The 16,996-nt window shown below is 34.3% G+C and overlaps 1 protein-coding gene across 1 annotated transcript; it reads right to left on the bottom strand.

Annotated features, from left to right (window-relative positions):
- Nucleotides 1–6,850: 6,850 nt before the first annotated feature.
- Nucleotides 6,851–8,986, bottom strand: LOC110872580. Its single transcript, XM_022121398.2, has 3 exons — nt 8,731–8,986; nt 7,912–8,030; nt 6,851–7,128 (listed from the first exon to the last, which is right to left on the bottom strand). The coding sequence occupies exons 1-3, from the start codon at nt 8,889–8,891 to the stop codon at nt 7,109–7,111; spliced, it is 300 nt and encodes a 99-aa protein (XP_021977090.1). The 5' UTR covers nt 8,892–8,986; the 3' UTR covers nt 6,851–7,108.
- Between the last annotated feature and the right edge of the window lie 8,010 nt (nt 8,987–16,996).

Genomic DNA, 16,996 nt, shown 5'->3' with positions numbered 1-16,996 from the left:
CAATGAGAGCCGGCCACGGATGAAACTCCCGCCCAAGAGGCCACGCCGAAACCCAAGCCCACCCGGGGTGGTCACTTGGGCATTTGTACCCAACCCACGCTCCAACCCTCGCCCCATACCCCATAGTCTAATAAATGAATATAAGGTATTGTTAAATATAAAAAAAATCACATAATTCTTTGTAGTCACTGTTCATTCACTTTTACTATGGGTATAAATGAGTCATATCGAATCTGACATGACTCATTTAACTTAAGGGGTCTCGAGTTCCGTTCATTGTAAGCTCTTTATTGAAAGCTTGACTTAGCTCTTGAGTCATTTTACAAGCTTAAACTCAAATTATTTATTATTTAATTGTTTGTATATACATGTATAATTATATACACACATTAGTAATTTTGTTTATGATCAAATGTGTATGATAATATTTCGTATGTAACTATAGATATTATTGAATTAAAATTATTTTTATTTATTAAGTATAAACTTGTATAGTCATGTGGGTGGGTGAAACTTGAAGCGGGTGGATATGGTCAACCACCGGCTTGCAAGTTTTGAGTTCTCAATCAAACCGTTTTAAGCTTGGTTGTAAAATCCATCATTTTTCTTGCATTGAGCTAATTTTAACCCGTTTGTCAATTCACATAGATCAAAATTTGTCTACATTTCCGGGTTACTTTTTGCTAGAACTTGTACAACTGTTAAGTCGTGTCACACCCCAACCGATGGCGGAATCATCGGGGTATGACACTGAGCGAAACAGATTGTCCAGAAGTTTCCATAACAATCATCATTACTATTCAATTTAAAATAACATGTCCCATACCATGTCTCAAACAGTAAACAAATTATTACAGACAAAATCTAGGCAAATAGTTCTATTCCGACAACTCAGATTTAAATAGAGCAATTGTTTATCTGCTTCTAGAGACCCTTGATTTCGTTAGTACAGACAACTATTTGTTGAACTCTAGAGCTTTATTCTAGCCTCGCTTTCCTAGCAGCTAAGCATCCTAATTACCTGTCACATACGTTAAAATAAAGTCAATACATATAGTGTAAAGGCGAGTATACAAGTTTGATGATAGCATATAGAGCTCGAAATAGTTTACGCATAACCAGCACGTACACAGCGGAAAACGAAGCATGTTAGTTATCGACATGAACCTATCGATACCAATGATTGCGGGTTGACTGCCCGAGGCAGTTCGTAATACATGATCACCACTGTAATCCATGCAAATAATTGTCCTTAACAACCCCCGCATGAGCGGGTGCTGAGTCCAAACTATAGTACTATCGTCGTTAAGGCATGTAGACAGCATTCCATGTGTAAACATAACAAACAAGCATTCATTAAGTCACGTATAACATGCAGTAGCGGTTAGCGTTTAAAAGTATTGCGTAGTGTGTTCGGTTGTGATTTAGAATAAGTAACGTATGTAACACCCAAAAGTGCGAGAGCAAAAAGGGTTCGAGTATACTCACAGCGGTTGGTGGATTGAAGGGAGCGCCTGAGAGTAAGGTTAGCCTGAATAGTTCGATAGCATAACGGTAAGTGACGCGTAAAACGGGAACAAGTTTTGATGGATCGGGCAGCTGGTCGATCGGTCGGTAGTCCGATCGGTCGGCTGACCGTGCGATTGACAGTCCGTTCGGACGGTAGTCCGATTGGATGGCTGTTCGAGTGGATTGTTTCTTCCTTTGAGTAGGATGTATTTGTGTATGATGGTTTGACTTTTGAAGTTTTCATTGTAGCATTTAAAGTCATTGAAGTATCTTTACCTTTCAGGTCGGTCGATCGGACGGTCGTTCGATCGGCCGGCAACCCGATCGGCTAGGTACCTCAGCAAAACAAGTCCTCAGCAGGGTGTCACTCGATCGGACGGCAGTTCGATCGGGCGGCACTCCTAGTGCATTGAACATGTTGAAAATTGTTAAGTGTTAAAGTCAAGTATCTCATGATTCGAAGAGTAATCCGATCGGATGGTAGTCCGATCGGTTAGCAGTCCGTTCAATACTTAACTTTAGATAAGGTTGGTTAAGTGTGGGTCCCATGTGCTAGCCGTTCGGCTGACTATCCGTTCGGCTGCTGTCCATTCGGACAGCAGTCCGATCGGATAGCGCCTTGTCCTGGTCGGCCTGTTCGTCTCACACTTGGTAGTTCTGATTGTTTGTCATTTTATCGAGATGTTTTGATACGAGTCAAGCATCAGGAAACTCGTCATTACTTGGTTCCCCTAATCGGACAGGAATCACCCAAATCTGATTAGTGAACGGTTCGGGACGGTGTTTCACGTTTAACCCGAAATCGGTGAACCTCGTGGATAGAACCCGGATCTTGAGCCACACAACCACCAGAATGATTAGTAAGTCGGCACAAGCTCCGTTTCCGTCGGTTTTGAAGGCATTGAGTGTAAAAGAGTTGAAAGAAAGTTGGAAAACCATCTTTCAACCACTTTCTCCACGAATATGTTTAGATCTATGAAAGATCTTTGTTTGTTTATGTGGAAATCGGTTAGATCCAAGTTATTCTTGACGGATTGAAGCCAAAACATGAAGTTCTTCAAGAACACATGATGATGTCATCTTAGAACACTTAAATCTTGATGATTTCACGGTTAAAAGTAAAGATTTAAAAGATATAAATGTGTAGGAGTGCGTGTAGATCAAAAAGTACAAGATTTAGGATGAAATCTTATCGGAATTGAGAGAAATCTGAGAAAAGGTGAAGTGCACGAGCTGGTCGGTCAGAGGGTTTCCAAAAGTGGAAATGATGACAATGACAGGGGTATTTATAGAGTTCCAAAAGAGGAAAGTGCTGGTCCGATCGGCTGGTTGGTCGATCGGCTGGTAGCCTGATCGATCAGTTGCCTGATTCGAGTGTTCGGTGCGACGATTTTTTATATTTTGATTTCGATTGCGAGGATGCGAATGCGATGGAGTTTTCCTATTCAAATTACTTTTAATCCCAACCATTCATATCGAGCACTATCTCTTCTCCACTAATTATCATACTATATCTACATATAAGCATCCTTACCTCATATTCGTTTAGCGATTGCGATTGAGTTCGACTGCATTTCAGTTGATTACTACACATAACATAAATTAAACATGCACAAGTAACATATAAGGCACACACACACGTATAACAATAACTATTTAATGCGTACTTCGAGTTGCGAGCGCGATGTTGATTAGATTAGCTCGATTAGTGTTTAATTGACTTTATCGCATTGTTACTTCTTATTATTCACAGTCATAAAGCGATTTGTAGCGATAAATATTCGATTACTGCGATTATAATTAATTACTCCACATAATACAACTAACGTAAAACACAAAATAGGCTAACTACGAGTGAAAGAAGTCAAAACAAGGATTGAGCAAGGAGTGACAGATCGCAATTAGCGATCTTTTCCTCATTTGACTTCAATCTTGACTTTGACTTCTGAAACACGAAGTGTTACAAGTTGCTTGACGAAGATCCAACAGGAACAAAAGATTGGAATTGATAGCTTTTGGATGTCATTTGACTATCTGAGACAAATTTTCCGATTTGAGAAATGTAGTGATCAAACTAATACACAAAATATGGGGGCAAAATGGTCCAAAAAACTAGAAAATGTATATTTACATATATACAGATTTCAAAGGACCTATCTTTTGTGAAATGTTGCAGCCAGATATTGACCCATGCTTATTGATGGATACCTTTTGGGAATTCAAAATTTGGTCCCATTCCTTACGTGTCTATTTTTTTCACCTTCCAAAAGATCTTTTGAAAGTGCCTTTTGGTGGATGGCTTTCTTTTGTTTATTGAAAAGGTTTTCTCTCATTTTTCTAAATGAGTGAAGGTGAGCCGTAAGTTTTTTTCCAGATAAGAATTCTTATAAAGATTTTTGGCTCATTTTTACATACTAGCTTGTAACTCTTTTAAAACTGGAGATAGATACATCAAATGTACATACAAAATTAAAAAAAAAAAAAAAAAAGCCTTGTATATTCTAGTATTCCTCCGGATCGTTAGCTTGCATGTAGTGGAATTAATGTTATGATGGACACCGATAGTGAGACTAAGTGTAGTGGGGTGGCGTCCCAAGTCACCTCACCATCTTTGCCTCCGCCAAAGCTCACCATTCCACTACGCAAAGGGCGCCAACTAAGCTACCTCAAATCCGATTAAAAAAATTTACACCTCATCTACTTTGAGTAATTTATTTATCTAATTAAACATTATTATAATAAAGTGATTAGTTAAACAGCTACATAGTTTTTGGGGTTTAGTTAGTTATAAGTTATAACCTCATTGCCTACGTGCGTAGCAGTAACGTGACAGAAACCTTTTCACTTTTTAGTTTTCCGCTACACACAGTGAGAAGCTAATTGGCTCTTTCTTCTTCCTTGACATCCTTTCACTTTTTATAGCAAGCTTCGAATGTTGTATATACTATACACCCTGAGTTGTATTATATTTCGATTTCTTATATAACATGTTTTTTGATATTTCTAGGGAATTTAAAGAGGTTTAGAATTATTGTATTGTTTCCGTTGTGTTTTTAAGTGATTTTAGAAACATATCTACAAAGTACAAACCTCAGCACCAGTATGAGAGACAATTTTGCATGTTCTTTTAGAAATTGTTGTATGTTTTGTTATTTACTTATTTTAATCGAAAGTAGGTAAACGTATTTACTTAGTTGGGAAAAACATATACTTATAAGTAACTAGTTTTTTATATGTTAAGAGAATTTTAGATTGCCGGATGATCAGAGAGGCGTGATGTCACTCTCAGATCAAATTATTTCGTTGGTTCACCTGAATAATTCAATCGGATACAACACTGATTTTTGGGAAATGAACCAGTGTATGTTGCTGCGAAAATTGTCTGAACCAGAAAGAAAAACTTGATCAAAAACTGTATACGAAATTTTGGGTTGGGGGAGATTAACTGCGAAAGTTATCTTAATTTTAAGACAAAAAACTGTTATCTTAATTTTAAGACAAAAAACTGTCATAATACTGCCATTGTTTAAAACTGTCATAATGGCAGCTCGACCCTAGCCAGGGGCTCTGCCCCTTGAACCCTGTTCCCAGGGGCGCTGCCCCCGGACCCCCGTCATGGGGGTGTTGCCCCCTCGGAACCCCCGTAGAGTATGGGCTTCACCCGTACACTTCGAATTATAATAACTCAAATAAGCGTGCACTCCCGCACATCCTAACTTACTTGATGTGTATTATTATTCGCTTTAATCATCAAGTCAATCCCGATTACACTAAAATATCTAACATTATATATCTATTGTTATAAGATAATCATGTACCTGCATGCTTGGTGGTCAAAGTTCTGTTCTTAAAAAAATAATTGATACTTATATATGTGAAAACTGAATCAAAAAGCAAAATCTGTCTTGGAATCTTGGATGTCAATCAGAGAGAGAGACATGGGATGAAACTTATGAGATGGGTGGTGTTGATAATTTGATATACTTATATAGTTATTAGGGAAATTGGCCTGTAATAATCCCTTGTAGACGTCATTGGCCATTGACAATCTCACTTTTGAATATTTTCTCAGCCAATCTTTCACCTATTTTTCCTCCACTGGTCCCTTTTTAAAAAAACTTAATGGAGTTACGTTTTTTTTTTTCCGAATTACAAACAAATGTTTTAGGGCTTTTGATTAGAACGAGGATACGAGTCGACTGATGTAAAATTTACCTCGAAACGGTGCTCCAAACGACGAAAATGGTGCTTCAATTCGGGTGTTTAAAATTCCAATTAACAAAAATCAAGTTGTTTGGAGCACCAAATCGAGGTAAGTTTTACATCAATCGACTCGTAGCTTCATTCTGATCAAAAGCCCTAAAACATCTGTTTGTAATTCGAAAAAAAAAAAAAAAAAAAAAAACTTAACTCAGTTAAGTTTTTTTAACGGGTGACCGATGGAGGAAAAATAGGTGAAAAGTTGGACTGGCTGAGGAAATATCTAATGTGAGACCGCCAATGACCAATGACGTCTACTAGAGATTATTAAAAGCCAATTTCCCTAGTTATTTCATTTACCATTAAACCCGGGGTTCTAAGGGGGTTAGTGCTTTAAAAAAGCAAGCAATGGCTTTAGGCACTCAAAAAACTTAGGTCCAATTTTTATAACATCAAGTTTATAACATCAAGAGAATCGAACGGTAAGCAGAAAGGAGGGATTACAGTTAGCGAACCGTCAAACTTTTAAGGTAGTTCATCATAGAAAGGTCTCAGATTTCTGAAGTTGACAATTATGATTGCTGATATGTATGAGAACTCATAGTTGATTATTAATAATTCTGTTGAAGTTATTATGCATTTTCGTATGGCTGCAGTTGCCTGGTTACAAGATACATATGCTTCTACGTTTACATATCACCATCATACTCATTAAATCCCACTAATAGCAAAACTAACGTAAGGCCTGAGGAGGGTAAGATGTAAACAGTCTTACCTCTACCCTATAGGAATAGAAAGGCTGCTTCCAGTGAGACCCCGGCTCGATTCTACATTTACATATGGTTTTCACAATTTCAAAAGATTTATGATTTAAAATTTATTTTAATCATCATTAAGTTGATGGTTAGTTGCTTTATTGCTGGATATTCCTCGATTGTTATTTTGACATGAAGCTTCTAAAATGGTTTTCATGGGGATATATGTTGCAAAAATCATGTCTTAACACACTACAAAAATAAAAAGAAGAAACATTTAATCCTTTGAAGACTTTGAAGACCTTTAATCAATTGCATAACACATGCCCAATCAATTTGCATAAAAAAAACAAAAATTGTTTTGTGCAATAAATTCAATTTGTGTTTTTTTAACTTGGATTTAAGGTAGTAGATTCACATAAATGAACTATATCAGAGTACAACAACCAAGTTTTTTGGATGAGATAATTAGTTCTTGAAGAATGTCGAAAGATCCGAAGCACAAATGAAATTTCACCTACCTTTCATTACAAAAAAAATCCCATATGAGTTTCTGGGGAATTATTTGGAAACATGATAACAAGATGGTTCCCAATGACACTTGTCGTAACAGCTTCCTATGTTTGTGATATGTGAAGGCCATGTTATAGTGGTGTAGCGAATCCTGTCATGCAAACAAAATGAAGCTAAATTAAGTTATCTAATCATCAATAATTACCAGAAAACGATACCAAAAGATCGTTTCAACAGTTAATTTGTGAAAAAAGCCAATTTGAGTTGGCTAAAAGAAAATAAAGTCAAACATGTTGAATGGTTTTAAAGTAGCCAAAGGCCACAAAGTATACTCGAGTATCTAGAAGTTGCTATAATCAGGTCAACCCAACATGTTTAACGTGTCACACCTCTTTATTCTTCTTTTGGTGAAAAACAGTTTTAACATTGAAACAATGAAACTAATAAGTTTTAAAGCTAAACACTACAGCCATTTACAACTATTGAAGATCAGAAGGGTGATGCATAACTATAACACCATAGGGGACAAAGAGAGCAATAACCTAATACCGACACATAACATCTGTAACTATTTTCAAATATCACTTACAGAAAGCATGGCATTTGTTATGATGCCTTCATGCACAAACTAGTAACTGAGTTTTTTGAATTTTGAGGCAGCTGATATTGAAGTATCAATGTAATAAAATAATAATCATGTTCGCTACGTTTCCTTATTGTAAGGTAGACAATCGGATTGAATAATTGAACCCAAACACGACCCATATCTTTATTCATGTCAAACTGTCTTAAAGAGATAGATAGTACAACAAACTTTACCATAAAATTGGACATCAAAGCAATACATCATCAGTGAACCAAACAGAGGAATTACAAGATAATTTAACAAAACAATTTCAAACATGAAATAAAAAAGCAAGTTTAGCATATGCACCTTCAGATAAAACACCCCACTGGCCGACTTCCGAAGACAGCATCGACTTAAGCAATGCCGAAGCAGTTACGCTATGAAGAGGCATCAAAGACTGCATACCACCCAACTCCACCGGCAGCCTACAATAAAAAAATGACTCAACTCACCATACAGTCGATTTAAGTGGTGTCAGATGTGCACAAAGTGACTATTACAGCTTCAGTTAATAAATGCTTACAAATTACGATCACAATTCTGAATTTCTGACGCCTCAATCATTTATGATCAAAACAATCAAATTCAAAACTTGGTTTAAAAAAGCACACCTAAGCGCAACAAGGCTCAAGCCCCTAACTTTTCGTAGCATAAGGAGCGTTCAATTTTTTTCAAAAACCGCACCTGAGGGGCGAGAATAATATACTTCCCATATTTTTGTACAGAAGGTCGTTGTACAGCATGCTTTTCAGGTTGTATATGTGTGTAATTTCCATATTAAATCATATATAAAATTCTATAATTATCTTCACCTCGGATACGAAAAACGGTCGTTTTAGACCTCGTTACTTTCGCTTTTGTGCGCTTCTTGCTTTTTTTTTAAATTTAAACAATAAAATTTACCTAATTGTTCTAAAGTTTTACAACATCAATGAACAAATAGTTCATTATCATAACAATCATGCCGTCAATTTAAACATAAAAGATAAACAGGATCATATTACATATACTTGACACCATATTACAGAATAATCGATGTGCTGAATTGAAATTCGGAATACAAATGAGCATCGTTCATGTTTACTACTCAAATGAGTGAGAAAGGTTATTGAAGGAGATGTGAACCTGGATAAGAAGCTAGGGTTCCGGCGACCGGTGATGCCGGAAAAGGTTTTAAAAGATTCTGGAGACAGGCCGATTGTGTTAGATTGGAATTGGAGTTTACGGGTGGAGGTGACGAGTGACCTCACTCGCTGAAGAACTTGTCTTCCTGGATTGGACGCCATTGTTGGAGATCTTGTTGAACTCGAAATTATAAAACCCTAATGCAGACGACGGTGAAGGTCTTATGGGTTATCGGGTTTGGAACCCATGGGCCTTGGCCTTTTGCTAAGAAAAGAAAACTTGATTTTTAAAATAAAGAGTTAATTACTGTTTTCGTCCCTGTGGTTTGTCAAAAATCACTATTTCAGTCCATTAGTTTAAAAATTGCGATTTGAGTCCTTGTGGTTTCACTTTCGTAACCATTTCAGTCCCTGTGGTTTCACTTTCGTAACCATTTCAATCCATTATTTTGTTAAGTACATGGACTGAAATGGTTACGAGTTGGACTGAAATGGTTACGAAAGTGAAACCACAGGGACTGAAATCGCAATTTTTAAACTAATGGACTGAAATAGTGATTTTTGACAAATTACAGGGACGAAAACAGTAATTAACTCTAAAATAAAACTAGAATTACTACCCGGCGCAATGTGGCGGGGATTCATTAGTTATATTTCATATTAGATGAAATGCAAATGTTTTATACATGACCGCGAGCCTGTGTGTAAAACATGGAAAAGAATAACTAAATCGATCACTGACCCGCGCGTTGCGACAGATCTATCAAATGGGAAAAAATAGACGCGCTGCGATGGACCTGTCAAACGGGAAAAGTAGATGAAAAAACGTTTAACCCCACACGCACGTTACGGCGTGTTAACTCGAAAAAATTTAGAACGAAACGTTAAACGGAAAATTTGTGAAAGATGAAAAGTACAAGGGATCAAAATTGAAAGCAAAAAAGTATTGGGGTTAAATTGTAAACGATGAAAAACTTTGGGTTAAAAGCAAAATATTCAAGTGGTTAAATTGCAAAAGGTGAAAACTTTTGAATTAGAAGTGAAAAAATCAAATTAATCAAAGGGGTTAAATTACTAAAGATTGAAACTTTACACTTAAATTGTCAAGGATTGAAACTTTAAGGTTAAAAATGAAAATGTCATTTTTTTGGAAAACTCCTAAGGCCAACAATACAACTATGTTATGCATAATCATGTTAGTTATTTATAGTTTTGTAATTTTGTAATGTTAAAGGTTGTTTGGCATTGCGTATCCAAGGAAAAAAGTTTTTGTTAAAACAACTTATTGACTTGTTACTTTTTTTAAAAAGTCTTTGGATTAGCTTATAGTGGGAAGCTAAAATGACCAAAAAAACATATTCTTTTATAATTCACTGTAAGTTGTTTTTTAAATGAATATGAACACATTTGTAATTTTAACTTTTAAAAAGAAGTTTAAAAAGTCACTCATCTATAACTTTTCCAAAACAAATTTTCAGCCTATTTGAAAAAGTCATTTTAAAGCCTCCTTTTGGTTTATCGAAACACCATTCCAACTTATTCAGTTTTTAGAAAAGTTAATAAGTCAATAAGGAGGTTTGATAAGCAATGCCAAACACCCTCTAAATTTGGTTTTGTGTTAGATCACACAATGTGGGTGTGATTTTGTGGCGTTTAGGCCTTTTCACACCGGGAACGACATGGAAAACAATGTTGTTGTTGGGGCGGCACATTTTCCACCGGCGTGGAGGTAAAGGTGGTGTCAACGTGGCGTGGCGTGGATTATAAGTGTTGCACCCCAACGACACATTTAAAAAAATATGAACTCACCTATATCTCAACCTTTTCCACCATTTTTCACCTCATTGACTACCCAAACTTTAAACTTTATAAAATCTCTCTACTTTATTTAAAAAAAAATAATAATAATGTATTCACACAATCGCAACTTCAACCTGAACAACCCCTATGGTGTGGGCGAAGTACCGAACACTATTTCGCCTCAAACGTCTCAACCGAACCAACCCTGTTATCACGATCCGAACATACTGGCGTACAACCATCTTATTGCGAACATACCTTTTATGTTTCCACCACAAAGACGAAGAGAGGAAAATGTACGAGAAAATGAAAAAAAATACAGACAAAATATCATACTTAGTTTCGGTTATTTTTTGTTTAAGTTTCGGGTTTTTTTTGGTGGTTTTTTTAAAATTATGTAATCTTTTTTATGTAATTTTTTTATTATTTCCACATTATAAATTTCCAACATTGTTATGCATAAAGTAGATGTAATAGAGACCTAGGGAAGTTTTCAAAATAATTTTGATATTATACTAATATATTGTTATGCATAAAGGAGTTACTAGAGGGTTAGGGGAGTTTTCAAAACAAATTTGATATTATACTTTTAATAAAAAAGTATTTGGTTTTTTTTTTTTTTTAATCAAACAATATTCATCGTTTGCAAATTTAACCTTACAACTTTTTTACTTTCAACTTTGGCATTCTACTTTTCATATTTTGCAAATTTTTTGTTTATGTTTCGCTCGAAATTTTGTGAGTTCACACGGCGCAACGTGCGTATATGGTTCAACTTTTTTACGTTTTCTTCTAAATTTTGCGAGTTAACACGATGCAACGTGCATGTGTGGTTCAACGTTTTTACGTCGTCTATTTTTTTTGGTGTGGGCGAAGTACCGAACACTATTTCGCCTCAAACGTCTCAACCGAACCAACCCTGTTATCACGATCCGAACATACTGGCGTACAACCATCTTATTGCGAACATACCTTTTATGTTTCCACCACAAAGACGAAGAGAGGAAAATGTACGAGAAAATGAAAAAAAAAATACAGACAAAATATCATACTTAGTTTCGGTTATTTTTTGTTTAAGTTTCGGGTTTTTTTTGGTGGTTTTTTTAAAATTATGTAATCTTTTTTATGTAATTTTTTTATTATTTCCACATTATAAATTTCCAATATTGTTATGCATAAAGTAGATGTAATAGAGACCTAGGGAAGTTTTCAAAATAATTTTGATATTATACTAATATATTGTTATGCATAAAGGAGTTACTAGAGGGTTAGGGGAGTTTTCAAAACAAATTTGATATTATACTTTTAATCAAAAAGTATTTGTTTTTTTTTTTTTTACTTTTAATCAAACAATATTCATCGTTTGCAAATTTAACCTTACAACTTTTTTACTTTCAACTTTGGCATTCTACTTTTCATATTTTGCAAATTTTTTGTTTATGTTTCGCTCGAAATTTTGTGAGTTCACACGGCGCAACGTGCGTATATGGTTCAACGTTTTTACGTTTTCTTCTAAATTTTGCGAGTTAACACGATGCAACGTGCATGTGTGGTTCAACGTTTTTACGTCGTCTATTTTTTCCTGTTTGACAATTTCGTCGCAATGCGCGGGTTCTAAATTAACTTAGTTATTACTTTCCATACTTTACGTTTCGGTCAATTTCTTCACATTAACATGCCGCAACTTCAATTTTGGTGGTCGTTGTCGGTGGTATGGCATTGGTGCTATTTCTCACAGTTTTACACCCCCATCGCAACGCGGGGGGCTTAATACTAGTTAGTTACAATTTAAATATTAAAAATATAAAATGAAATTTCAAAATTTAAATCAAGAAGGCATAATAAATATTTCAAAATTATGATAAGTAAACATATAGTTTCCTTAATTAATTAGAATATTATTTTCAGATTTTCTTGTTATTTGATAATATTTGATAAGCAGTTTTTGATTGAACAAATTGAATTTAACCATTTTAGTTACAATTTAATAATTAAAAATATAAAAATAAATTTCAAAATTTAAATCAAGAAGTCACAATAAATATATTTGGAGATAGGATAAGCATAACGTATAGTTTCCATAACAATTACAATCTTATACTCAGATTTTCTCGTTGTGAGGATCTTCAAACTTGGCGGTCCAACTCCTATCCATATGTATATATATAGGTTAGAACCCGCGAACTTCGCGGGTCGAAAAATTTAATATACATTATCACAAAGTGTTCAAATAATATAAATACTGTTCAAATAATATAAATACAAACAAAGTGACATATTTATTACATAAATTACTTATTGATAAAGTGAAAATACACTTAAAATGCACAGAAGTGTAAAATATTATACTTTTTTTTACTTTTATTAAGGAATTAAGGTGTCACTCGACAAACAACCTTTACTGTTTCTCTAGGCCATCTAGAACTTCTTGCTACGGCCATCACTATAGATCTGCAAAATAAAAGACAAACATTAAATAACATCACAAAGTAACTAACCTCCAAATGAAAGATATGTTCGTAATCCAATCTAAAACTTAAACCTAAACAATACAAAAGTTTAAAGATACTAACAACATTTAGTTAGTTGACTACACAACTCCCTACACCACATAAGTCAAAGTTATTTACTGACAACATTAGTCAAATATTTGAAAAAAAAATAGTATTTATATAAAGTTTACAAAATACAAACACTTGGCGTGCAGGTAATCCTCTTGACTTGCAGACTTGACAATGCTCTTTTACTGCCAACTATGTCTCGAGTCTTTAGCTTGCACACCCACCTAAATTGATTCACTCCAACATCTCATTTAATCCATTAACCATGTTCACATACTAATTTTATTACTAAAAATATATCTATTTTATGTTCAGATATGTTGCAAATGAATGGCGAAAGAAGTTCATCAATCCGAATGGTTTAAAGGCACCTCAAATATGCACCTTTGTTTATTGTCTGGATATCGACAAGTTGATTTTGAAAAAAGTCTCCAAGTAGTTTGTGGTGTGATTTTAGGTCCAAACTCTTTTAGTATTTCGCATTAAGCTAATCGTTTGTGTTTCTAAACAATATTATATGTTTTTTTTATGGTGTATCTAAACAGTATTAAGCTTATCTTTTGTAAACATAATTAGTAGATTTTGGTTGATATGTGACATATAAAGGTTGATAATTGGTATGCATTTCAATCATGTCGCTTTTTCCTTTGGGTTTAATATCCATTACGTTGCCTTTGAATTGTAATGATTTGTATTGTATATTTAAGTTTTACGTTATTTATAAATACTTCAATATTGTAATATTTTTTTAAATTTCAAATTTCAAAACACACACGAATTTTCTTTATAATGCTGAGTATATTTAATTTAATTATTTATGATTCAACGTAAAAACATTGAATCATTGATATTACACAATAGTTTCCATGTTTTGCCTTTTCTTCTAATTTAGTGTTCATCTTAATTCTAATTTGAAATTTAAAATAAAGTTTTTTTTTTGTAGTTAATTAGTAATCAATACTTTCCATATTATATCTTATTTGAATTTCAAATTTCGGATTTATATTTTATTTTATTACCTTATAACCATTCTTCAATCATGTCCTTTTTTGTGTTAAATAACCATTCTTCAATTATAATGACTTAGATTGAATATTATATATTTACATTATATAAAAAATAATTCAATTTTAATTTGAATTATAATCATTTTCTCATCGATTGTTTCAATAACTATATAACTTTTTCTTTTGAATTTCAAAATACTCCAAAAGTTCAAAATAAACACAAATTTTATATAGAGAATATTTGATTTAATTAGTTTTGAATCAATAAAAACCGTAAATAATTGATAATTATAGTAAATATATAGCTGATTGGTAGGTAATTAATAGACAATAATTTCCATAACATAAAGTCTTTCCTAATTTATTTTTGGTTTGAATTTGAATTTAAAATTCAAATTTTCATTTATACAACCGAGATTTACATATAAAGCAGTTACTGGTCTAATATTTAACAGAGAAAAAAACACAAATTACTATAGATTAAAACAACAAACATAATAACAATTATGCGCTCCTGGTCGAACGAAACAAATGATAAAGCGACACACCTTTTTTGAAGGAAAGCAAGATTAAAATTGACATCATGACTCATAGTCCAAAAACAAAATATTTCCTACAAGAGTCCGCCAAAATAAAGGTTGTTGAATCTGTAAAGAAAACATCAAAGATATATTTGATTAACAATCAAGAAACAAAGACCAGTCTAAATCGCTAAACAATAAAGAAAAGGAGAAACAGATCAATGTAATAAATCTGAACAAAAAAAAAAAACTAATCTAAACTGATTTGTAAAAAAAACATAATTTGAACACAAATAAATCCTAATCCTAAAGAAGGAAGAAGCATATGGAGAGATAACATGCCTAATTAAAGGAAAAAATTTAAATGAATCATGAATACATCATGAATCTGAACACAAATAAACCCTAATCCTAAATATGATTAGTACATCATGAATCTTCTCAAATCGATGGACGATTCATATGAATCAACCAAGTTTGTATGGATTGTATTGCAATTAACATCAAAGGAAATTTAAAATCGAAAATATGACCCTAGTTTGAAAGAACGAACCTTGTAATCATGGACTGAAGAAGAAGATGTAGCGATGAGGATGAATTCGAAGAAGATGCGGCTGATGTTAGGGTTTATTGTGAATACGCTCTGGCTTGTGACCTAATATTTTTATAGGATCCAGGCAAATGTTAGTGCAGGCTTAAAAAAAATCCAAGCAAACCCTAGATATGATAAAACACACCGTAATTATTAATAAACAACAAACAAATCGATATCTTCAGATCTGGAAGCATGAAACAAATCATATTTACATGAAGTCCATGAAAGCATCGAAACACCAGAATCCTTACTTGAGGCTTTGTCCTCCTTTCCTGTACTCTCATCTGAATAAACAACATACCTGCAATTTTTATGTTCGGACCTGAAAGAAAATAATCGTAGATGAAGTTAATAACAAAATAATTAGTATCGAATAAAAGAAAGATTTGGAAACATCTAAATAACATATAAAAACACAGTTGCAACCATGGATCTCTATCGAATGCTTCAAAGAATCAAGAACACCATTAGGTTAAAGTGATAGAAGATGATTGTCGGTAGGTGAGATTTTGTGGAACTGATGGAGGATCTTGGCGGTGGCGATAGGAGGGAGAGAGAGCTGCAACTATGTTTTTTTAGGGTTTGTGGATGAGTAGTGTGAAAGAAGAATGAGAAAAAAAGAAATATAAAAGATCCATTAATCCGACCCATTTTCTTTCGGATCCCGTGTCCAAAATAGAGAATGAAACATTGAGATTGCTTCCCACCTAAATCTTTCACCATAACATGCCACATCAGCAAATTGTTCCACCATCACATGCCACATGGCCCAAATCCTTTTTATTTATTAATATATATAGATGAGCAGGCTAATTGGTAATCATAATCACACACATTACACATTCTTCTACATATACGAACACAACTATGAACAATCTTCTTCTGTCCCTCAATATTCATGCTCCATTCGCCACACCGTCATCGTTCAAAGATCGTAGTTTACAATTGGAAGAGGAAGATGGTCATGATCATCACCAAAAGATAAAAAAAAATCATATATGAAGGGGGAGTTGTTTGCTATTGCGGACGCGTTAGCAACCGACAAAGTTATGATCAAGAAACGCAAATTATTGTTGACGGAGGATGACAACAACAACAAAAAGAAGAGGAAGATGCCAAAGAAGAAGGAGCGTGTGCCGGTGGTGAACAACGAATCAATCGTTGGTTCATCACGGGTGAGATGGGTGGTCTAGACATGAAGCTTGTGATCCAGAAAGTCTTGTATGAAAGTGATATGAAAAAAGATCAAAGCAGGTTAAACATGCCAATATTGCAACTGAAAACACAACCACATAAGTTCTTGACGGATGAGGAGATAAGAATGATTGATGAAAGTAAAGATGGTATGGAGGTTAGAGTTGTGGGTTCGAAGCTGCGAATGTATGATCGACCACTGTGGTTGAAGAAGTGGCATTTGAAACAGACGGACAACTATGTGTTGAAGACAAACTGGAACAAATTTGTGGCTGATAATGATGTTTTGAAGAAAGATACGATGATTCAAGTATGGGCGTTTCGTAAAAACCGAAAGTTATGGTAGCTACTATACTAGGAGAAAAGTATGACCTCTTTAAGATCTGGGATAGATCTTTCCGATGATATCCATGGCCCACCCTCGAAATGGCCAAGGCTTTATAATCGGGTATAACTCGGAAGCCGGCTTGTGCTTTTGCCGTTGTACCAGTGGAGAGACCATATGTTGTGAACAACACAGCTTGATGGCTTATCAAGTTCTTGATTCTTGTTGAAATACTACAGTTTCTTGTGTTAGATTTGATTAATG

Source organism: Helianthus annuus, chromosome 15 (genome assembly GCF_002127325.2).
Source record: "Helianthus annuus cultivar XRQ/B chromosome 15, HanXRQr2.0-SUNRISE, whole genome shotgun sequence".
NCBI lineage: Eukaryota > Viridiplantae > Streptophyta > Magnoliopsida > Asterales > Asteraceae > Helianthus > Helianthus annuus.
The sequence above is the reverse complement of the archived record's forward strand: the minus strand, read 5'-3'. Positions and strand labels throughout refer to the sequence as shown.